The sequence below is a fragment of the Zootoca vivipara genome, chromosome 8 (assembly GCF_965207765.1).
Source record: "Zootoca vivipara chromosome 8, rZooViv2.hap1.1, whole genome shotgun sequence".
Taxonomy (NCBI): domain Eukaryota; kingdom Metazoa; phylum Chordata; class Lepidosauria; order Squamata; family Lacertidae; genus Zootoca; species Zootoca vivipara.
The window spans coordinates 67,705,595-67,730,039 of record NC_142591.1 but is presented as its reverse complement, the minus strand read 5'-3'; the positions used below and the strand labels follow the sequence as shown (position 1 = coordinate 67,730,039).

The 24,445-nt window shown below is 39.5% G+C and overlaps 1 protein-coding gene across 1 annotated transcript in view; it reads right to left on the bottom strand.

The window, feature by feature from the left end:
* Window positions 1–24,445, bottom strand: part of ZFPM2 (zinc finger protein, FOG family member 2) — a 328,000-nt gene that overhangs the window by 258,409 nt on the left and 45,146 nt on the right. Inside the window, exon 2 of the mRNA XM_035125261.3 lies at window positions 9,646–9,804. Within this exon, the coding sequence (XP_034981152.3) occupies window positions 9,646–9,804 (159 nt within the window). The remainder of the gene's footprint in view (window positions 1–9,645; window positions 9,805–24,445) is intronic.

Below are 24,445 nucleotides of genomic sequence, written 5' to 3'. Positions count from 1 at the left end.
GGAACAGAATCGGGTACACAAGTAGATTAGCTCATCTGAAAGCCAAAGAGGGAAGCCATTTTTAGGGTTGAACTACAGTGTACGTCTGGGGAATTAGGAGCTGTGGCTGACAGGGCTGGCTCTAAAGGCAAGGCTGGGTGGCGCAGGGCCACCAGGGGGTGCTGCGCGGCTGCGCCCGCAGCAGCCGCGCCCGCCAGACAGCCGCGGTGGGAAACGCACCATGACGCCAGGGCGCCCGATATGCTTAAGACGGCCCTGGCAGCTGGAAAAACCTCAAAAGAAAGCTGCAGTTTCTCTTGGTTCTCTCACCTGTATGCTTACGTAGCTTCTTTGAATCATATGATTTGGTATATTTACCACTACTCAGTATTCCTTCAACAGCTACACTGCCCCAGTAATAAAATTTTATTGGATTAGGTGCTGTTTTGAAAGTGTAACTCACCCTGAGGGGATGAGGTGAGGAATAAATCAAAATAAATTAACTGCCATTAATAAATATGTCTGGTCAAAAGTTGCTTACATTTTTATTCTAACTTGTGTGGTAATCCTGTCATAAAGAGCATTTATCCAACACCACAGATTTGATGCAACAATATTTTCCCTGATAAAGTCAGTTCTATATTAACACTACAATGAACAAATTCTTTGGGTCAGGGCTGTCAGTTATTATTAAACAATAGGATTCCCCGCCAGCAAGCCATTGAGAACAAAAGCATAAGGAAGACTCTTGGATGAAATTGGAAACAGACTACCTGGTACAAAAGTGGCTGCTAGGTGAGAGCAAATCAGTCAGTTACTCTGTTCCTGTTGCGTTAGTTTATAGTCCTTATCCAATTAACGGATCACCTCAAATGTATTTCTCTGCTTTCCTTTGGAACACACCAACAAGGCCGAGAAGGGGGTCTTGTCAACTGTGCAGCCCTGGACCTCCATACACACTGTCCAGGCTTGTGCCCCAGAGAGTTCAATTTGGTGCTGCTAATGAAGCAAAACAAACATGGGAGGCAGCAGTTACGAGTTACCAGTCTCTGCAGCCACAGCAGGCGCTGTGATTCTCCAGCAGTTTTGACTTCACCCCTGCAAACACACTCCAGTGACTCTCGAGACAGACAGTAGCCAACAACCTCAAATTCAGCATTTCTGATCTCTTAAAAAGGGGGATCATTACCACACACTGCAAAAGGACTTATTACATCTAGCACTATAGTTCAAGTCCATTGAACTCTCATGAAGACCCAGAAGGGCATCTGGAAAATAATCTAGATCTTATAACACTGGACCTTTTGCTGTTAGATGATCAGCCCAAGGCATCTGTCCAAGGCAACCTGATCTCTAAAGGTGTTCAGGCAAATAAGGCAGGAGCAAAAGAGAAGGTGACAGGGAGACGTGGGACTGAGCAACCAAGAAAGAGCATATCCAGAAAGTGAAGAGAACAGGCAGAAGAAAAAGAGCAAAGCTTGTGTTCAGGATAGTTCACTTGAATGAGCAGCAGGCATACGACGACATTTCCACCTGCCTAGCTGCCTCTCCCAGTTTGTTCTCCCGGTGAGTTGGTCTTATACGGCTACTGCAGGGACAATCCAGCTAAATCAAATGGTGTCTTCATCTCCTCTTTATATCACGGCTCCCATGTGACGACTTGATGGCTAGAGCCAATATTAAGGAATGTTCAACCCTTGCTTGAATGAAAATTTGTCCACGTTAGTTGCAGTAAACATACATGGGCTGTTGGAAGACTAAGAGTTCCAGCAGAAAAGAGCTCTGGACATGAGGGTCCATATTTGGCCCAGAGGACCCCAGTTGGAATCTACCTGCAACTGGTGATTCTGACATGTTTACACACAATGTGCTTATCGAAAGAATTTCCCGAAAGCACAAAGTAAAATGCAAAACAGTTTTATTGTTAATTGCTTCTTGCAGAGGAACATTTGATATTTAATTAAAGAGAGTTATTTCAGAAACATATTTTGCCCACTCCTCCCTTTCATGGTCCATGCACAAAACCAAACTTTTGCACTGTGCCTCTATCCACAAGGTGTGAATATCTGCTTTGAAATATCACCAATAATTCTGGATTCATGAAGCAGCAATAACACTGAATGTTTATTTATTCAAGCAAAGAAAGGGATAAAGCCACTCCAGACTGTGAATCATCAAAGCCTACATCTGATCCAACTAAAGCCAATGGAAGTTTTGCCATTATGATAGACTCTAATTATAATTGTATCTGGCATGAGATCATGAGTTTTAAAAGAGAAATATAACAATTGCTAGAGATCCATCAAACCCATTATTGCACGTCTAATAGTGGTCAGAACTGATTTAGGGAACATCACAGCACACTGAAGTTACATAAGGAGGTACCAAGAATTGTGTTATCTTTTCATAGCATGTAAGAAATAAAATTCATTTAAAATGAGATTTATTAGTTTTTTGCTGCTCTGCTGTTCTTGAGTTTGTATATAATCATGAACTCTACTGTCAGAGGTTATTACGGCTACTCCTGAGTAACGACTCTCCACATACTTGTCTTTCAGAGTCTTTATTGGTGCACATTATTTACAGTGTGATGAGCTGTCGGTTTCATGTCCGCTTATTCCGTGTCAGAATCCGGCACTGCCCCTTTCCGCCCCTTGGACCAACATAAGAGCCTGGGGACAGCGAATCTCCTCCCTTTCCTCCTCCTCCTTAATTCCGGTGCCAGGGGAAAGGGTCTTTCCTCCGTCTTTTCCCTCTCCCCCCTTTCCGCCTCTCTCTCTTCCCGCCTGTGGAGCAGGGGCTCTTCCATGCTGCCGGAGCCCTGGCTCTCCCTCTCTGCTTCCTGACTAGCTCCTTCAGACCCTGCGCTTCCATGGCTGCTTGGGGAGGAGCTGTTCCTGATGATAGGGGGAGGTTCTCTATACTCTCTCCCCCTTACATCTACTAAACTGTACAGGTCAAAACAACTAAACTTAATGATAGGACCATATCCATCAACTCCCAAATTTATCAACCTACTCAGACTATAGTATGCCACAACTGGAGGAGACCAGATGCACTGCAGTGCAAGTAGTTTGAGAATGCTCTCAGCACTTGATCTAAGATAAGGGAAATACTACCAGAATCACCCTCTATCTGACGTAGAGAAGTAATTCCAGTCTGAGCTCAAATGTGGAGATCAACGTCCGTTCTACACTAGACTCTGTATGTTTGTAATTCTATTTAATTCACTTACATTTGCTTCTGGCTAAGGGAAACCAGAAGCAAATTCTGATGAATCACAAAAGCTGATTTAAAACAGATTGCATTTTCTGGCCACTATCCAGATAAATTGTTTGAATGCCTATAGCAGCTCCCAGTGTTGAAGAGGCAAGTTACTTTTAAAAAACTAAACAGAGGCTTGCCTCTTCGGGCATATGAGCAGTAGAGAAAACTCCAAAAGAAACCATGTTTTCCAGCTGCACATGCAGTATGTTTACTTATGTACACATATATTTTTTGGATCAAATAAACTTTCATGGTACAGACAGAATATATCAAGTAATAGATTTCGCAATACAAATCCTCAATGTTAATACATGCACATACCATCGGGAATTTGATGTTGATAATTCTTTGAAAATATTTTAAAAGTACTGTTTATTACGTACATTAGCCTTTTCCTCCTTTTCCCCTTCCATTGGGGAACACATGCCATCATGTATTATACACTATCTCTGCTTACCAAAAAGAATTAGTGTGCCCTTCATTTCCTTGAAAAACATACATAAAGGCTCCAGGAAGAATTAAGAATAAATAATAAAATTAAGGAAGTGCAAGCTCGAAGAAACATGAAGTATTGTCAGAAAAAGATAATGTCAATCCCGGGGGAGTTGTGGGGCCTTGTGCCAAGCAAAGCTGGGGGCTGTTCAATCACCTCTATCAGTGCTCTATCAGTGTCTACACTCCAGCCAAATCCAGAGAAAACAAGGAGTCAAAGATGCAGGTCAATGAGCTTATAGATGATTTGCAGAAACAGCTCCTCCAGCAAGGTAAAAAACAAAGTCATATTGGCTTTTCGGTTTTGGGTGGTTTTTTTTTATTATTCCTTCACTTTGAACTCTTTGGTCTAAGCACACCCTGAAAATGTCACTGTTATATGCAAGAAAATTAAAGAGCTGATCTTCTTAATCCCGTTAAGAAAAAAGAACAAAGTTGTCTGTAAAGACCTCCCTATTGAACTCAAGAGTGATTACTGTATGGTATAGCTGCCTTGTGCTGATCCTGCTTCCAATTGCTCGAGCATTAGAAGAGCAGAAAATATGTCATTAAACACATTGCTCAGGAGAGGGAAAATCACTATTGATTGAAAATATTTCATTAAAAAAATAACTAAACCTTCCTGCTTATTTTAAAGCACACACACACACATAGAAAAAAAAGAAAAACAAGCAAATATATTAAGTATCAAAGCTAGACACAAAAGCTGCAGAAAATATTTACACATGCTCACATCAAATCATTCAACAGAAGGTAGGAGGGATACCAGGAAATCATTTTCTAGGCTGCCAAGGATTTGGTGAGTGTTAGAGACAGTGCCAGCGACAGCTCTACACAGACACAGCATGAAGGAGAAAAAGGATGCAGAAAACAATAAAATGTAATACTTGAGTCTTTTAGCAGCACTTATAACATCAGGAGCAGTGCAATGGATCGTGGGCTCCTTCTTCAGCTCCTTACAGCTTGCACACAAATTCCTTCACACTTCATGCAAGTTATTTGTTATATCATTGTTGCCCACGCTGACTTCTATTAACTATAACACCGAGTTTCCTCTTAAACTTCTGAAATTAGGGTTAGAAAACTCTGGTTAGAAAACTCTGGTTAGGAAGACAGAATCCGGTCTGTGTTAACTATGCTTAATGTTTGTGTCAATGCATCACTTAATGAAGGCCAACTAGGAAAGAATAGAAGGCATGGCAGCCAAGAAATGTATACTCCTGTGAGTGGTTCCCTGTGTCTTAACCATTTTTACATCTGTACCAACTCCTACCCTCAGCTTTTGTTGACTCTTTCATAAAGGCTCTCTGCCGATCCTCAAGCCACACTGAAATAAAGGAACAATCACAAGATTTAATTAATCCTGCACATGTCTGCTCAGAAGTAAGCACCCTTAGGATCAATGGAAGTTACTTTGTAGGACAGTGCGCAAAGGACTGCAGCTTTAATAACCTACTTACAAAGTCTGATTTGTAAAACAAAGACTGATTACATAGGTAGAGCTTTTTAAACAGCATCCTAACTATTAACGGGTATTTTCAGCTTCTCTTTTTTATGTGCCAGTAGCAGATATATATTCCCCCCTTGCCATGCTAGGTCTCATCCACCTAACATGAACTGCAAACTCTAAAAACAAAGGTTAACTGTGTCTTGCACATAGTTTTATACACAAAAAAATTACATGGCTCATGATCAAAATATCAAGACAAACACAAATAATAAAATCAACTGAAATTCATCAGACTCAGCAAAAATGCAGCTCATATTAAATTATTCCACCAGTATTAACAGCTAGAGAGAACGGAAACAACTTCCCTCCCCTCCCCTCCTAAACTTTCAGAAATATAGTCACAGGTGCAGTTCCTCAGGAAGGGAAAGCTAAGTTTCACCACCCAATTCCAAATATTCTTTAAAATGCCCCCCATTCCCCCCTACCTGCACATCTGGGAGGGCATTTCAGTCCAGCCTTCATTCAGTTTTCGGCAAACTGAATGAATACATTTTTAACCAATGAAGAAAAGAAGATCAAGCTTACTGTCAGGCTGTATTTGCCAGTATTTATACCACAGTGGCTGTTGTGGCACGTCCAGCCTTCATTCTTCATTCAGTCCAGCCTTTCTGTGGCTGAATGAGACCCCCCCAAGACCTGCACATTCATTGACTATGGTAGCTCATCAGGCCAAGTCTCAGCCTCAAAGCTTCAGCTTCTTAGTTGGAAGCTTCCCCTGGAGTCCTTGGCACAAAGTTATAAAATAATGGTAGTGCTATTTTGTATTGTGTGTGAACTTTTAGTTATTTGGTTGATTCTTCCTTTGCTATGCAGTGGAGCCTGGGGCAAGGAGGAGCACTGAAAATCTAATACGGAGTTTGTGGGGGAAATGACCCGATGCACTTCAAGTGAATTTCCAAGGTCCCTTTAATAAAATTTTCAGTCCTTTCCAAAGAACTCCCTAAAGCATTAAAAGAAAAAGAGGGGGGGGGACAGGACAATCCAGGGATGACTTTATAATACTCTCCTACTTCATCCAGATAGGTTCTCTCAATACTTCAAAGTAGGCATTTTCTGTCACACCGCCCTCAGTTGGAAAGAGATTACTGGGTTTATGTACACTTTCATTCTTAGAAATATCCTTTCCAATTTCATTTGTAGCTGTGGCAGTGAAGGACAGTTTTACAGCTTCTTTTACTAATATTGCTATACATCATCTCCCACAAGGAGTGTAAAGATGTCAAAGACCATGTAGCCGTGCGTGTGTTTATGTGTGAAGATGCAACAGATGACTTCAGTAAACCCATGTTTTGGAAAACAGATGACCAAACAAAAGTCTAAGCAAAAGCTTTACTGTTTGCTTCAGTGATGTACAAATCTGAAGTTCATATTTTGGGGTTTCTAATTGTTCAGAACAGCCAGAAGTCAGGAACATGACTGAAAAACTCATTTATACATGATAGGTTCCTCTTTCATTTTCACCATTGTACCTTCCACAGCCAACAGGGCAAACCATTATAAGATTCCACAATCCATTCACATTAGCTGTGGAAACTATAAGGGGAAGCTTCATTTGGGCATACAATGAACAAGAAATTGTTTCTTTAGATTGCAGCCTAAATGAATATGCATTAGTAAATAAACTGCCTAATCTATATGATATTGAACTAATGGAAGTGCAGCCTCTGACAATGAATGGCTTAGGTGATGCCATAACAGAGAATGCTCAGCTACTGAGTAAATGACACAGTTTCTAGACCAGCTTCTGTGAGGGAAAAGAAAGTTGTAAATTTGGCTAAGGACTGAGAAGATGTCTAGAATATAGGGAAACTAAGAGACATCAGCTGAGAGGCAAGGAAGCTGAAGGACAGGTGCAGAGTATGCAATGCACTGAGATAGAAAAACCTGAAGGAAAAAGAGCTAGAAAATAATGCTTAAAGAAATGTGTTGGGTGGGAGGGCACAGGGAGGCTTTGAGACACTTTACAGAACTCACTATCAGGGAGGTCCTGTATGTTATAGGGGGAATGAATATGGAAGTGCTAGGGAGAGATAGGATGGCTAAGAGGCATGGGAAAACAGACTGAAGAACAGACATCTCAGAAACCAACGGATGATGATGATGATGAGAGATATGGACTCAAGAAAGGAAGACTCAAGGATAAAGCAGATTTGGAGTAAAACAAGAAAGAGGGCACAGAGATAATTAAAGATATGCTAAAGGTAAAGTAAAAAGCTGGTCTAAGAAGCTTGGAGGGCTGGAAATCATGGGCCAAGAAGCCAATCAGATGTGGCTTCTACTATAACTGTAATATTATGAAATATCAACCTTCTGAGAGCAAAGAGAGCAAAAACACAGTGTGCTGAGTCATAATTTTACATATCAATCTAGCTGCAGTTTCTAGTTAAACTGTTAGAAGCAGATGCAAATAAAACAGCTATTTTTCTGCAAGATCTTTGAAAGATTCAGGAATCCTTTCCACCAGTGTATTTTCACTTTTTATTTATGTATTTGTTTATTTCACAAAATGTACATACCATTTGATTCTAATAAAACCTCTAAAGTGGTTTAGAAGAAGGCTGCATTATTATAACATTACCATTTTCTGATAACTGCCACCAAGACTTTAAAGAGTAGGCATAAAATCACATAATGATACAGTGACTGCACAGTAACAAATATGCCATATTATATGGGCCAGACAATTCAACAAACTTAAAGTTTATTTGCTCTTCGCTGCCTCAAGAAGCAATGGTCCATCTTCAACTTTTTAAACTGGTATTGTTCAAGTCTTATGCCCATGCACACCGCCTGTCCACCCCTCCTCCCTTCTTGGCATGCTGTGAGTGAAGGCTCCCTTGGTTACCCGTTTCATCTTATGTCACCATAGTTTACTTTTATGTCCACACTGAAAAACTATGATGAGCAGGTTCTGAACAAACCAGGGTTTGAAACTTGTTTTACATCCCCAAGAATGCATAGGCACAGGGCTCGTGCTTGTGTATGTTACATCTGAACTAGAGCATTATTTCCTGGTTGAAATGTAAGCAACTGGGACAAAGTAGAGACAAATTATCATTAGGGGGCAATCCATCATTATTATCTAGCTACTCAGTTCCAAAAGAGGGTCAGAACAGACTGACACAGCTCAAGTCCAGCGTTAAAGTTAAAACCAATATAATTCATTTCATTTCATGCTTTAAGAAACCAAACACTTTTTGTCAACTCAGTTTTAGGGAGGGAAAGAGTTGACTATTATGGTCCCAAGCACAACGAACCATTGATATAGCATAAAGAACTGGAGGAACTGAAGGGCAAAACCAACCACTCAATCAGGAGAATTCTTGATTTATTAATGTTGTTTTAATTTATTTTTGTTATTCACCCTGAACTTGTCTGAATAGGATAAAAATGTTTTAAAGAAAGAAATAAGCCAGATTCCTTTTGTGCTCCATGTCTGGAAAGTGAAGCTATAAAGCTGTTCAATTTGGTGCTTCTTTTCCTGTCCTCTTTCTTAATCTTTTTCTAGACAGCTCCTCTTCAACTACAGTTAAAGCTAACTGGTTTCGAAAGTATCCATAGTTAATGTTAACCACACTTTATCAATCCAAATGTAACAAACCATGGTTGAGCAGAAGAGAAATATTCCAAACTTCTCCTGCTGCACAGGAGGAAGAGACAGGAGTGTGAAAGCTCAAGGCTTGCTGCAGCTCATTTATGTTCATTTGCATCCTGCTAAATAGGTTTAGCATGGTATGCAAATCTGCCCAACCTGTCTTTTGCTCATGGCTTATGTTTGAAAAGTTGCTGTGTTTTATAATGTTGTAATCAACAGTTCATAGGAATCAAAACCAGAGGAATACAGCTTAAAAAGCATTGGACAAAATTATTTTGAAAATGCTCTGAGAAGAAACTCTTTTTAAAATATAATTTATAACCATGTTGCTACTAGTGTCAAGATTTGTGACTTGATATGCAACATGTACAGTATTGTAATTTTTTGTTTCTTAAGTCTGAATATAGTGTGGTCACTTAAAGCACTTATACCACTTTATTTAATTAATTCAAATGACTTTTTTGACTGCCAGAAACATAATGAAATGCCTTTAAACCTAAACAAAATATAAACACATACCAGTTTTATTGTGTGCTGTAAAAGAAAGGCTCTTTTATCCTAATTTCAGAATCAAATAAGGCAAAATGTTACAGGAGGAGCAAATGCTAAAAACATTGCATTGAGATCACTTGCAAGTGCCTAAAAACAGTTAGTTTGAAGTAGCAATTGCTTAACAAACTGTTCAGCAAGAACTGGGTACATCTGATTATTTCAAAGGAGGCATTTTTTGTGTAAAATATTTTCAAGGGAGTCAATTCAATACAAATGATTGCTGACCCAAGGATTGCTTAATACTGATTACCTTTATTACAAAAGTATTCCACTTCTTCACAGCTCAGATTCCCAGGCTCAAATTCTGCAGAAAAGCTTCCCTCCAGAGGAAAGTCTTCTTTGGAGATAATGTCATTTCCCTCCGATAGACACTCTTCTTCTTCTTCCTCAACAGCATCCTCAAGGGGGCCTTTAAAGAAACCAACAACATTGTACCAACATAATGTACAAGTAGTCGCATAATAAAAGTGTAAAGTTGGACATCTGTACGTAAGGTTTCATAGAAGTAGGTGATAACAGAAGTAGCTGGTCTTCCATAGGTGGATCTTCTTATTTAGCTTGTTCTTTAAGTTCCTTACAGTGCATGCCTACTCAGCAGCAAGTCCAATTGACTTCAATGGGTCTCACTCCCAAGTAGCTTTCTAGGCGTGCAACTTAAACCAATCTTATTTTTTCTAAGCTATATCTAATACAAACAACTGAAGTAAAATATGAATAGCAGTCCTAATTTTCTGTAGTGGCCCCTCTTCTTTGGTATACTCTCTCTAGGAAGGCTAGCCTGGCACCTTCATTACATATACTGTATTTAGGGGCCAGGAGAGAAATTTTCTCTTACCTCAGGCATTTGGCCTTTTAAACTGGGGGGGGGGTTATTGGGGTGTTTTGCTATTGTTTTAAGTATTTTGTGTTTTACCTGTGCTCCTCAGATGAAGGGTGCTATATAAATTAAACAAACAAGCAAGCAAGCAATAAATAGCAGGACTCTCACTGTCTTTCAGTGAAATAGGATTGCCCTCTAATAAGGGAATTCCATGGCCGTGATGTAACCAGTGAAAATACTCTATCCTGGGGGCCCATTTTTCATGCTATGCCGACTAATGGAACCATGTCTCCCCCAGACTTCAGATTTTGTTTCAGAAGGTACTGATGAAGGTTATTTTTTAACTACTTGGATCCTGAGTTATTAGTGATTTGTGCAGTAGTACTGGCATCTTGTATCCAACACTTTGGGTATTTTGGGACCAAAGACTGGTACATATTCTTGGGTACAAACAATATCAATGACGGGATGGAGAGCAGGGATAAGTATACACCATCTGCTTTCATGTCAAAAACATACTTGTGAATTATCCTGTTTTATAGTACAATACTACCTCTGTATTTAATAACCAGTTTTACTCAAAGTTAAATATTTATGGTATCAATGGTCTTATTTTATATTTGATAAGTAGATAGGGTACTTGAAATGAGAATCTCGGAATACTTTTGAAGACAGAGCTAAAGGTAAAGAATTCTGTCAATCCTGACTTTAGTCTCTAAAAACAATGATAATCAGAGCCTTCAACTTATACACACAAAAACATTTCAGGAAAGCAGACAGGCAAGACTTGAAAGAAGAAATACAACACATTCCTCAAAAGGAGGTGGGGGTGATATAATGATATAATGGAATACTCCTCTTGTATCTGAGCCAACTGAATCTATCCTATTTGAAGGCTTCTTTTTCATTCTTATGTAACCAATTTTTGCTACTACATAACAAGCATATATCTGTACATTTTTTTAAAAAATCACCAACCGCTTACCCACATGGCAGTATGGATAATACACATGTACCCATAACTGGTCTACCCCATCACTGTATTATGTCAATGCCCAGGCATGGAAACAAAGAAACAAAGAAACTGAGCTTACACATTATTATTTTATATTCTAGAAAGGAATATGGTATATTTTAATGAAACTAAATTTACTATATAGTGACAAGTTGTAACCTTATATAGTGCACTTAGAATGGCATTTGCCCTCTACTTTGGGGGTTCCTGTCAGTTATTCTGAGATTCCATTATTAGAATCACAAGCATTCCTAGAAATGTACACCTCTGGAAGAGCTCTTTGAAGCAGACAGGATGAGGTCAAAAAAGTGTACTTCATCTCAGTCTCCAGAGGCAAACTGATAAATCAAATTCCAAGTCCTATCAACTTTCAGGTCTACCCAAATGCCAAGTGACTAGAATATCTTATGCTCTATCTATCTAAGCAATATATATATATATATATATATATATATATATATATATATATACACACACACACACACACACACACACACACACACACACACACACATTCTGAAGTGAATGCTGGAAGCTGAATCCTCTTCTCTCTCTGAACAAAGTAGTCACAAAATGAGTCCTAAAAAGAAGGGATTCCGATTCCAATTATTATTATTATTATTATTATTATTATTATTATTATTATTATTATTAAATGCTGACACACATTTCAAGCCCATGTTATTCAGAACACACCTTTCCAGTGTTGAGGCTCAGCATGGGCTCATTTTTACCAATTGACCATGAACCCTAATCATTGCTCCCTTCCTTTCTCATGATCCTAACATAACTGCTGGCTGCGATGAGGGCATTTGACATAGCTGCCAAGTTCTCCCCTTTTTTTAAGGGAAATTCCCTTGTGCTGAATAGGCTTCCTCACGAGAAAAGGGAAAACTTGGCAGCTATGGCATTTGATAGTACAGTATCTGGGACCTAACCAGGGTTCTTACTGTCCTCCACTATTTGAATTTAAAGAGCTAATAGAGGTTTGGGAAGGGAAACCCTGTGATACTCCCAATCACAAACAGGATAGAACTCCAACTTTTAAACAGGTTCAAGGTTAAAACTATTTCTTTGCTACTTATTATGAAAAAACTGTAAATCATTTTCTCAAGTCCTTTCTGAGTTTGCCTGACAGCAGTTAACAAGGATGGGGAGGATACACAGGTGTTCCTGGACACTGCAAATCCACACAAACCTGATGTAATTGAGCTTAACAGCAAGGCAAAAGCTATTTTTTTCTGGCCAAGGAAAATGGGAGCTATTTAAATTGAACAAGTTCTTCCTGGAGCCACTCACTTTTAACATAAGTTGCATCAGGGGATCTGTAGGAAAGAAACATTTTTATTAATTTTTTTCCTTATCTGAGAGAAGAATGTTGATTTTTTTTTCATTTGCGTTCCTTGCCTGCAGGTAGCAGACCAGAGAATCATATAGTATAATTTTTCCACTTTTGATTAATTTCATTCCATGTGTTATATTATTTTTATATATAATTGATTTCAGGTTTTGCTCATAGCTGTACATCTTTTTTATATCTCTACCTACTGCCTTCGTTCAATCAAGAAAGTTGAAGGAAATTACCTGAATTTTGTTAAGTTTATTAAAAAAAAGAGCTCTGTGAATATTTAAATTGAGTTTTGAAATGCTAATACAAGGAAGATATTAGAGAATTTTAATGGTGGGTTCCATTTGACCCACAGACTATTGAAGAAAGGGTCAAATTTTATTCAAATTATTTCTTTACAGTAAAAAATAATATACGAACCCTTTGATTTTATAAAAGTGGATTAACATTCATCCTTGCTCAATCTTTTGGCACTTTGGTACATGACAGAATTAACTGGGCTTGTGTATAAAGTTTTCAAAAGCCTTTAGATGTTTGAGTAGTTTAGAACTTTACTTTCAATGATATCTCTTCCACTTGTCTCTTTTGAATAATACTAAAAGATAGGGACCCAGGTGGCGCTGTGGTTAAACCACTGAGCCTAGGGCTTGCTGATCAGAAGGTCGGCGGTTCGAATCCCTGTGACGGGGTGAGCTCCCGTTGCTTGGTCCCAGCTCCTGCCAACCTAGCAGTTCGAAAGCACATCAAAATGCAAGTAGATAAATAGGAACCGCTACAGCGGGAAGGTAAACGGCATTTCCATGTACTGCTCTGGTTTGCCAGAAGCGGCTTTGTCATGCTGGCCACATGACCTGGAAGCTATACGCCGGCTCCCTCGGCCAATAATGCGAGATGAGCGCGCAACCCCAGAGTCGGTCACGACTGGACCTAATGGTATGGGGTCCCTTTACCTTTACCTTTAAAAGATCTCAAATAAACTTCTATCTGTTGCTGTTTTTCCCCCTAGAGCCTGTGCCAGACGAAGCTAGGTTCACTCACAGAAAGCTATTGTAATGAAAAGAAACAGAATGTAAGAATTGTTCTGAAATACAGGATGTGTTCTTCATTGGGTCACTTATAAATCTCTTATTCTATTTATGATTTGTAAAAAATAATCATATTGGTGTACAAAAACAGACTTTGCAGGTAACATATTTGTAGGAGAAACATTTTGCGTGCTGGCTTGTTTGTTTTTCTTTCGAGAAAAGTGACTCAATAGAGCAGAGCCAGACCAAGGAAAGCAAACATGGCACACTGCAGATGTGTCTGGACTACAACTTCCATCATTGTTGTCCACTGGCCATGCAGGCTGGAAGTTGTAGTCCAGCAACATCTGCAGGGCACTTTGTTTCCTATCCCTGACCCAGACACAGAGAGAAGTTAATTGTATCCTGGAGCTGGAGTGGCTAATATGTGGCCCTCCAGATGCTGCCGGACTACAACCTGCATAATTATTGACTATTGGCCATGCTGCCTGTCCTACATACCCCCTGCTCAGAAAGGCAAACAGCCGATAGTTAATTCGTTATTGACAAAAGCACACACAGCAGTTCCTAATGTTCCCCAGATACACACAAACACTTACTTCTAGCCTCTACTTAAGCTGGCATTAACTTGTCCAAGTTCATGCCTGGCGGAGCAGCTGAAGCAACATTGGAACCATGCCTCCATCCTCCAGACTTATGTACCCTCATTTGATGAAGTGCACATGTGCAACCTGAGACTTCTCCTGCACTTCCCTCTTCAAATCTCTGGTTCTAGAAGACAGAGAGGCAAGGGAATGTGGGGGTTTGAATGCCCCGCCCCTTGCCTGAACAGCTATTTCCTCCGCTTCTGACATATCCTGCACCCCACCTCCATTTCTGACTGCTCAGACCCTTCCCCTACCCACCCACCCCCAAACTCCTGCCCCACGGGTGGCACCAGACCCCTTAAATCATGGGCCTCATCTCCTGGGCCAGCCTTTGACCCCCCCCCCAACCTCTGTAAGACACTCGTCAAAGCCCCACCATTCCCTGTTACTGCTGGGGCCTGATGAGAGATGGAGTTCAATTTTGGTGGGAGAAATTAACTGGTGGGAGTTGTGGGGGCAGGGAAGGACATGGATGATTAAGAAGGGAAGGATGAAGCAGAAAATGGATACGAGAAGAGAATACTATAATGTAAAAGAAAAGCACTACAAGAGTCATTATAAAAATGATGTGAATAAAATGGAAGTCCCAAATAAAAGGAGAGGTAAGATGAACTAAGCAGAAAAGGAAGAGTCAGCATTTACTTGAAAAAGTGGGAAGTATCTATCATCTGTTTAAAAAAATCATGAAAGGAAGCTAATCCATGTTAAGAAATATTGTTTGTTAACTTTTACATATTCCCTTTGGCTATTTTAGAAAAGTAATACTAATTTTTTCAAGAGGCTTCCAATTGATACATGGTCAGGGAAAAAGTAAAAAATGATCCATTTATCAACAAGCAATATACATTATAAGTACTAGTATTATGTAGTCATCTCCCATTCCAACCTGTTACAGGAAATAAAAATAGGATGCACATAAGAACTTTGAAGCTCCTAATGATGTTGCTCAAGAGAATTTACTGGCCAGCATATGTGCAACAAGCACATTCAAGATCAAAGAAAACGAAAGCTGATTGGGGTAGGATGTGGAGGGAGCTTGGCCTTCGCAGAAAGAGGTCAAATCTGAGCCCCTCTGCAATACCACTTTGGAACTGGTGCAGTTAAAAAAAAAACATGGTTGAAATACCACCCTTCTGTCTTGACGGGCAGGTCAGTAAAGCACTGCCACTCCTGCCTTCCTGGCCCCCTTGCAGAATTGCTTTCAAAGCCTTTAAACACACTTGTCACACTTAGATAACAAGGTTTGTTTACAAACATGTTGCACAGCAACTTAAAATATGCTATACCAACAACACCTAGTTACATACTGAGTAATTTCCAAGTATTTTATCCATGCATATTTTGCTCATCATACATTTGCACTGAATTCTCGACTCCACACATACTTAAGATCACGTTATTGTTTACATGGTAATCTAACCTGAGATGAAATTTTCCTATCATGAAAGCTCCAATTAACCATGGGCTCTTTTCTTTGCTCTCAATTTGCATCAGTCACTGTGATTAACCCCTCGAAGACACAAACAAATCAGCGACCAAAACAAGCCTGTTGTTTTTTATAGAAAAAAAATTAAGACAAGTGATTACATAGATCCAACAAAAGAGGTATATAGCTGTCTGCAATGTACATAATCTGACTTTTAAAGTCTACTAGTCAGACAAATATAACATAGTATTGACACTGTATATTATAATATTGCGCTGGGAATGATGCTTTTTAACTTGTCCATAAATGGTCTGAAGTTAGGGATAAGCTGTGAAGTGGCCAGGTTTGCTACTTACATCAAATTATTCATGGTAGAAAAAACAAAACAAAAAGGGATTAAAAGAGCTTCAAAAGATGGGATATAAATGGGTGAACAGGCAATAAAACGGCAAATGCACTGCATTATAGACATTTGGGCAAAAACAAAAACCCTAGATAAAGTCTGAACTCACAGTGACAAGTCAGGAAAGGGATCTCAAAATCATGATGGACAGCTCCACTACGAAGATGTTGATCAAGTATGTGGTAGTTATGAAAAAAGTATGCCAGGGATCATTAGGAAAGGGATCAAAAATAAAACTGCTAGTGTTGTTGTGCTTATCTATGGTGCAATCATACCTGGAATACTATGCACAGTTCTGCCTGCTGCGGGTGAGAGTCAAACTAAATATTACATTAGCTAGGTAGCTGAACCCTTTAAGTGCCTTCCACATAAAGGCACTGCTCTTTAGATAACATATTGCAGTTTGACCCTAAAAAAGGATATTGTTGAGCTGGAATAGGTGCAGAAAAGAGCAACTAAAATTATTAAGGGGCTGGAAATCAATGCTCTTAACGTAAGTATGTAGTGACAGGCACTTTGCTAGTATATATTGATATATGGGGACCCATTAAAAATGTTAACAGGTGAGGGAGGGAGTAAAGGGTTGGGTCAAATATATTATCCGTATACACACACCTCACTCAATGAAGCAAGTTCTAGAGACTGAGACCACTTCAGCCACCCTATGTTCCAGCTGCAGTAGGGAATAGTTTCCACTATAAGCAGCAATGCCCCTTTTATTGTACACACAAAGTCATAACTATTTTGTTTACTATTTATAGGACTCTTAATCTAGTAGGCATCACAAAAATTTGTATTGGAAGTTCACTATAATGTTTTTGCTAAGTTTTGCTTTGTATCACATCAAATAACTTTCCTATCCTGCCTGTTTATATTCCTCATATATTTACAGACAACTTATTGTATTCCCTTTAATAGCTAATTTATCAAATTGCACACTTCAGTGACTATCTCATCTGTCCTCAATAGTCAATTACAGAAGCTTTCCCATCTTTTTGTTGTTCTACTCTCGAATTTTTTTCGAATTCCTTAGTGCTGATGTGCTTTCTTTATTCAGATTTATTTATTTTATTCTAGATGTATTCTTGGCAAAGAATTTCTCTCCATCCTGTGTTGCAATCATTTTAACAATTGTTTATACGCACACACTTATTTTACAATTATAGTCCAAAAGTGTAAAGCAACAAACAGAACTGCTACTGGAAGTCTGTGTATCTTAGCAGAGAACATGTACCATCAATGTTTTTTGTGTTGCACCCCATTGCTGCAATCCGTTCTGGTTTCCTGAAACTCAATCCACAGGTGGAGGTTCTCCGCATCATTTCAATGACTCCATTCTATCTAAACTTTTCCTTTGTGGCATATCTACTTGTATGAGGAACCCATAGCTCAATGTGCTTTGTGGTCCCAGGTTCAATCCTTGATATCCTAAAAGGATTGGTTAGTAGGTGACCCAAAATACTCCCATGTGAGACCCTAAAGTCATTGTCAGTCAGAACAGATAATACTGGGAAAGATGGACAAATAGACAGATTTTGTATAAGACAAGTTTTTGCCACCTATGTGCACAAGGGTTGTGTGTCTGCACTTCAGAGGATAAAATAAGCTTGACAAGTGCACAATATTTTAGTACCTCAAAGCAGTGTGCAGAATAAAAAGAGGTTCACAATTTTGCAAATGGAAAAAGAAACCCTATGGAAAACCATCTAGGATGGCAAATTAGCAATTGACCGAAACATTACCCAATATAAGTGTGTAAGAAAGCCAACACCATCCTGGAGAGCTGTTAAAACACTGACATTTTTTAAGACTGCTCTTAATAGGATAGAAGAGAGTTAAAATTAAAGTGTAAAATATTATAATAATATATTATAGTAGTAATAATAATGGTCAGCCATTGTTAGTAATACAGACGAAACATAAAAAATGGCTTGCAGCCCTGCTTGTCACAGGCAATATAACATGATTGTCCTATACAGTAATAGAAATTCTTTTGAAAATAATTAGATTTCCAAGATGGACATTTTTATAGAAGTGACATTGCTATTAAAAAAAATGAGCGTAAAACTCTATAGACCGCGATATTACAAAATGTCACCATGCATTATAATAACATGTGGGTACTACTGCAAGGATATATGGAAAACAGAAGGATGTTGGTTGGGAAATAGAATACTACAAGAGATACAAGGGATACGAATCTGAAGACATAAGAAATGCAATAGTAATATCTGGAAAGTCTGCATACACTCCTGAAAGACATCTTTACGGTCTGTTTTTTTCCTTTACAAATATTCAATTCCTACCCCTCTTACTCTTTTATCATTAGTGGCATACAAGCCATTAAATGCAAGTTTAGTATTTTCTCTTACATAATGTATGATTTCTTTGTTAAATTAAACTGAGCATCAATATTTACAGATTACTATCAGTAAAAATAGCACAAGAAATTGTAATAATGTCACTAGCATAATACTTAATTGCTGTGTAATTATTTAGGACAAGATCGTTAGAATATTTCCTTTAAAGTATCTGTGCATGTTCCCGCTTGATGTCCCAGCAAAGGAACACTCGAGAAAGGATTTATTCTCATCATCAGAATCCAGACTTTGGTGGAAAAATTAGTAAACAGCTATTCTGTTGCCAAACCATACACTCAGATGTTCTTCCAGCTTCTGCTGGCATGCAATGTGGATTTTTAGGGTGCAATTCAAGATAGTTTTGACTTCACTGGATACTTATCCCCAACTCCCAATCCTGGTCAAAAAAAACCCAAAACAGCCTTCATAGATGTGTTTGCTTTGCTGTTTGTGAGCCCAAAGTTTCAAAAGTCTGGATCAGGCAACAAGGAAAGAGCTCCTGCTCACCTTTCTCTGGCTTCTAAGAGACTCCTGGTTCCTGTATGCACACAAATGTTTAACAAAACAAATGTGTGCCTATGGGAACATGTGTACATTTTTCCAGGTACAGAAATATTACAAATTAAGAGCTAATATTCAGGGGATTTCTCATCACAAATTGGAGCCTGAGGAAAGGTCACCAATTTGGACTGACAGAAATCATATAACTGGCTGCAGTGAAAAAGGTTTTAAACAATGGCTAACTTCAGTATGCTCCATATAGCTCTTTTCATTAGATGTACACATATACCATCTGAAAGCCTCTCAAAACAGCTTCGAGTATTCTTAGGCATCTAGTTACTTTTGCTTGCATCTTTTGAAAACAGTGACCAGTAAGGTAAGGAGAAGGAAGAAAATACCACTTTCTGGATGGTGACAAAGAGGAGGGTTGCCCCACCAACCACATTAGCTGTGGGAGACATGAGACAGAAGTAGAAGCAGGAGGAAACTGACGTAAACACCACTCAGGTTCACAGCTGCTGATTGAGTATTCAGAGTGGGCTGGAGGAAGACTACAAGGATGACAGTGGATCTTTGAAGAGAGTTACTGAAACTTCCAAGGAATAACAAAAACTCTGATCCTAGTTGGAGCATTACCAAGCATGTCAAGCATTTGTTTCAATTCTAGCCAGAAAGAAGACAGAAACTTGAGAAAGGTTTAAGGATTAATGTCCATCCAAACCCTTTGAAATGCAATAAAAAAACTAAAGAGGTGCTAATATAGGTGTTAGGAAATGCATGTGTTGTTTACATTGGAAAATATATCTTTCAGAAACCAGAAAAGCATAATACAGCCCTCATACTTTACGCCAAAAAAATAGGAAACACAAATGAAAAAGGATTTTCTTTTGGTCTTTCTTCATGGTGAAGTACTACCTAGCAGACAACTTAAACTAGTGTCTTCCTAGGCCATCCAAAAGGGAATATGGGCCTTTAGTGATTTTCAAATATCAGAACAAGTTTATATGCAGCCATGCTACCGGTGGCTTTCCATGAGCTGAAGGAATTCATGCAAAGGGTCTCCTCATCCCTGGAAAGCATTAGGCTGCCTGTTAATAACATTTTCTTTGATTACAGGTAGGTAGCCGTGTTGGTCTGGCATAGTCAAAACAAAAAATTTTTTTCTTCCAGTAGCACCTTAGAGACCAACTAACTTTGTCATTGGTATGAGCTTTCGTGTGCATGCACACTTCTTCAGATACACTGAAGACTTCTGTTTCAGTGTATCTGAAGAAGTGTGCATGCACACGAAAGCTCATACCAATGACAAAGTTAGTTGGTCTCTAAGGTGCTACTGGAAGAAAAAAAAATTATTTTATTTTGACTTTCTTTGATATTCTCTTTAATTGCACATTTGCTGGACCTTATTGGATATTCAGTAAGGCAGTGCAGGGTAGTGTCATCTGGGTATGTGAGGGTGTACTTAAAAGTATACAGTAAAAGTATACAGAAAAACAGTAGTTTTGGAGAACTGTCCCTGATACCACACACAGGTGAGCAGCATAGTTCACCTTCCATGCTATACTACTCAGGTATGGGGCTGACTGACAGCTTCTTGTGCAACCAGCCTGAAATGCTACCAGCCTGGAAAGCTATCCCACAGTGCTGCTACCTTACTACACCAATATGCCAACACAAACCTACACTAGCAATAGTAGAGATAGTGTTATTTTTGAAGCCTGGTGATCCTTTATCAATTAATATGGCTGGCTCTCCCATCCTCCTTACCCCTCCCCTCCAAATAAAAAGTGGTTTTGCATTTTCTGTGGATAGCAGCAATATGGTTTCAAATTGGATGGGGGACCGCGTGTTGAGATTCCAGCATTGCAGAGGGTTGGACTAGATGACCTCAGAGTAACTTCCAACTCTACAATTCCATGATTCAGGGATGGGTGTGTCTGTGATAAGAACTCTGCGCACTCTTGTATTTCATTATTACTTGGTTTAGAAAATGCAAATTACTGTATTTGCCTTAAGGATTTGTTGTGCAGCCAGCACAATTGGGTGTGGTGTTTTTGGTTCATACAGTGCCTACCCTTCAGTGGCTCAAGCAACTGGATAATCTACAGGCAGATCAGAGCATTTTGTGTTGGTATTTTAGTATTGTTGTTATGGCTTATTGTTGTTAAGGCAGAAACCTTGTGCAGACAATTAAAAAAACATATCAGTAATTGTTGATTATCTCTGATGTTAAATTAAGTTCGCATAGGAATATTGTTTTTGTAAATCACTCTGATATTTATGTAAGATAGAGGTATATAAATATTTTTATTATAATTGTTGTAAATTTACTGTAAAATTATTTAAAATTTTAAAGAAGTTACCAGAAAAATCTAGATGTTAACAAAATGCTACCAGACACTGAACTTTGAAAAGGAAACAAGTCCAAGTCATGTACAGTACTGCATAGCTACTGCAGTATATCCAAGTAGAGAGAGCATATAGTTTAGCAATTCTAAGATCATCCGGCTGATATTCAAACAGGAATGTGCCAGGGCTGCCAGAGAGGATCCCAGCCACTCAAGATACTTTAGCCACCAAAATAGAAACATTCTTCCAGGAAGACCAGCAGCTATCACCTTTTTAATCCAATATGTAGCTTGCCTATTATGGTTCAGTAATTAACAATCACATCTAGCATTTTTGTCCTCACCTTGAATATCAACTCTGAATCATACAAATATTCTAAACATATTTAAAGTCTTTCTTGTTAACAGGGTGCCTGTCAATGAAAGCATTATGCAGTGGTAACATATGTCAACCACAAAGAAAATAAACTTGATTGGTTGGTTGTTGTTGTTTTTAAACAAAGGACCATCACGAAAAACAAATGAAAGATACTGCATACAATTAGCACAAAGGTGAAACACACAGAAGCAAAGTGCAGTTATTCCAAGTTTGATAAAAATCGATTTAGTGACAAAAAATGGATTCCTTTATTTAAAAGACAGGACTTCTCAGCTTAAGCATGGTAAATGACACAGTGTCATCTACCATATTCATTACTGTGGGCTTAGTTACTAATCACATACATATTCTCATTTGCAAGTAATTACAGGTACTAGGATCCAAGCTATCCTGTATCTCACAAGGATCATCTATTGAGCCCATACGGATGAATGATCTTGTACTTCTCTTGTACTACCTGAACATGAACTCTGCAATGTCTTCAGTTTTAACATTATGAATATTTGTGACTACCAACTAAGGGTTGTTGTAAATGTCTTCACAGTGTGCACAATTGGAGAGAGGAGGGTAGCATTTTGTATTTTTTAGGGCTGGTGCTGCAAATAATCCAGCTGATTCAGGTAGTCCAAGGAAAGTTGTTTACCTTAGTTGGGTAGCAGGGTGAGCAACCTCCTATTCCTGAAGCTTGTGTATGTGGTATACTTCTCAAACATGCAAGAGCAAAAGCTCTGCTGCCAACCACCATTTCCTGGCCCCAGAAAGACATTTACATAGAGTACATTTCTAATGCTGTACTTGAGATGTATTATGATGATTTATGAATAAAGCATCTGACTGGGAGAAGGTATATGGTGACTGCCAGGCAGGCAGGCAGGCAGGCAGGCAGGCACACACGCGCACATACTCTTAGAGCAGGCACCCCCAAACTTCGGCCCTCCAGATGTTTTGTACTACAATTCTCATCATCCCTGACCACTGGTCCTGTTAGCTAGGGATCATGGGAGTTGTAGGCCAAAACATCTGGAGGGCCGCGGTTTGGGGATGCCTGTCTTAGAGTGTTTGATCTTGCTGGTGGCAAAGTTCACAGACACACACATACACAAGGAAAGGAGGAAATAAAGCTGTTGTTAACTTGTAAAGCTAAATTACTTAAGTAGACAACCTACTCCCCACCCCCACCCCATTCCAACAAATTGAGCTTAAGTAGGGATGATTTCCATGGATTTTTTGATGTTGTTCATTGCGGAATCAACTTCTACCACAGTTTCAAAGCCAAATCACTATCTTCTTCAGATGTCTTATTTCTCCCCCCTGAATCAGTTCAATTAATTTCACCTCCAAAAATGAGGGTGCTACATGGGAGGGTCTAATTTCTCCCACCTCAATTTGTAAGACAGGAGAAACGATTCAGTACTAACCAAACAGCATCCCAGAAGTAAAACAAAAACAAAAACCCTTTCTCCAGTAACTTCCAACCCTTGCTTTTGGAAAGTTTTGGACACTTAGCATTCAATAAAGTTATATGCATTGTACCCTCAGATGAGAGCAAAACAAAATATAATTCTTTATTACATAAGTAAATATAATTCTGCACAGCAAATGGCATGTAGCTCCAAGACCATCTATAACCGGTATATAAATATGTAAACTGGGTATGTTCCTTCCTCTCCAATGTTCAACAAAATGGCTTGACCGATAGCGTTGAAATTCGGACACAAAGTCAAATGTGACTGCACGAGTGTCCCCAGACCGTTTTCAAACACAGATGTGTCAGCTACGGCAGGTAAAACCCCAAAAACCACATGTTCCAGAACTCACAAATCACCCACAAGTGCATGCTGGGAGCACAGAAGAGATTGCAACACAGCGCCCTCTAGCGACGGCTACACTGATACTACACCTAGGAAACCTACCCTCTCCACAGGCTCGCCTTTACAGGCTACGCTGCTTTCCAGACTAGGCCAAGTGGAGGTAGAGCCTTGCCTGGGGGGGGGAGGGGGGCGGAATAGGGAGCAGGGATAGGTAATGGGTCAGAACAGGGTGGGGGGAGACACAGGGATGAAACCTGCCTTCTCCACAGTATCTTGGCTCGGCTTTGCAGACTAGGCCGCTTTCCAGACTAGACCGAGTGGATGTAGGGGCCTGCCTGGGGGGGGGGGTGGAGGGGCTGAATAGGTCATGGGTCGGGACAGGGTGGGCCCAATCACAGGGATGAACTGGGGGATGGGGGGAGGGACAGGGATAGGTAATGGGTCGGAACAGGGTGGGGATGCACCCATGTAAACATAACACACGAAAAACAGGGGGACTCTGAAGGTGAGGGGAGTCTGAAGTGGGACTCTGAGGCTCCATTTAACAAACGCAATGTGTGGCAGGGCCAGCAAATAGGTTATAGATTCTGCTCCTAGGTTATTTACAGGCATTATTTATCTCAGATCATTATAGCTGGGGTGCACCTTGGTAATATGGTGCCCTTTGTGAGGCCAAAATTTGATGCCCCCCACACCTAGCCCTCTTGCCGCATTCCCAAACCCAGGTAAGGAAGGCTTTGGGAAGGAGGTGCAAACTTTTGGCAGGGTCCTAGAGCTCTCCCTACTCCTTCCCAAAGCTGGGCAAGCACTAATTTTCTATTTCCTTCTCTTTAGCTGAATGTGATCCACTGCTTTAAATCTTTAATTTTACAAATTAATCATGTCGGGTATCTCCCCCCCCCCCCAATTTCAATAACTAACACTTGGAAATCAATTTTCATACAAAAATATATCAACACATCCCAAA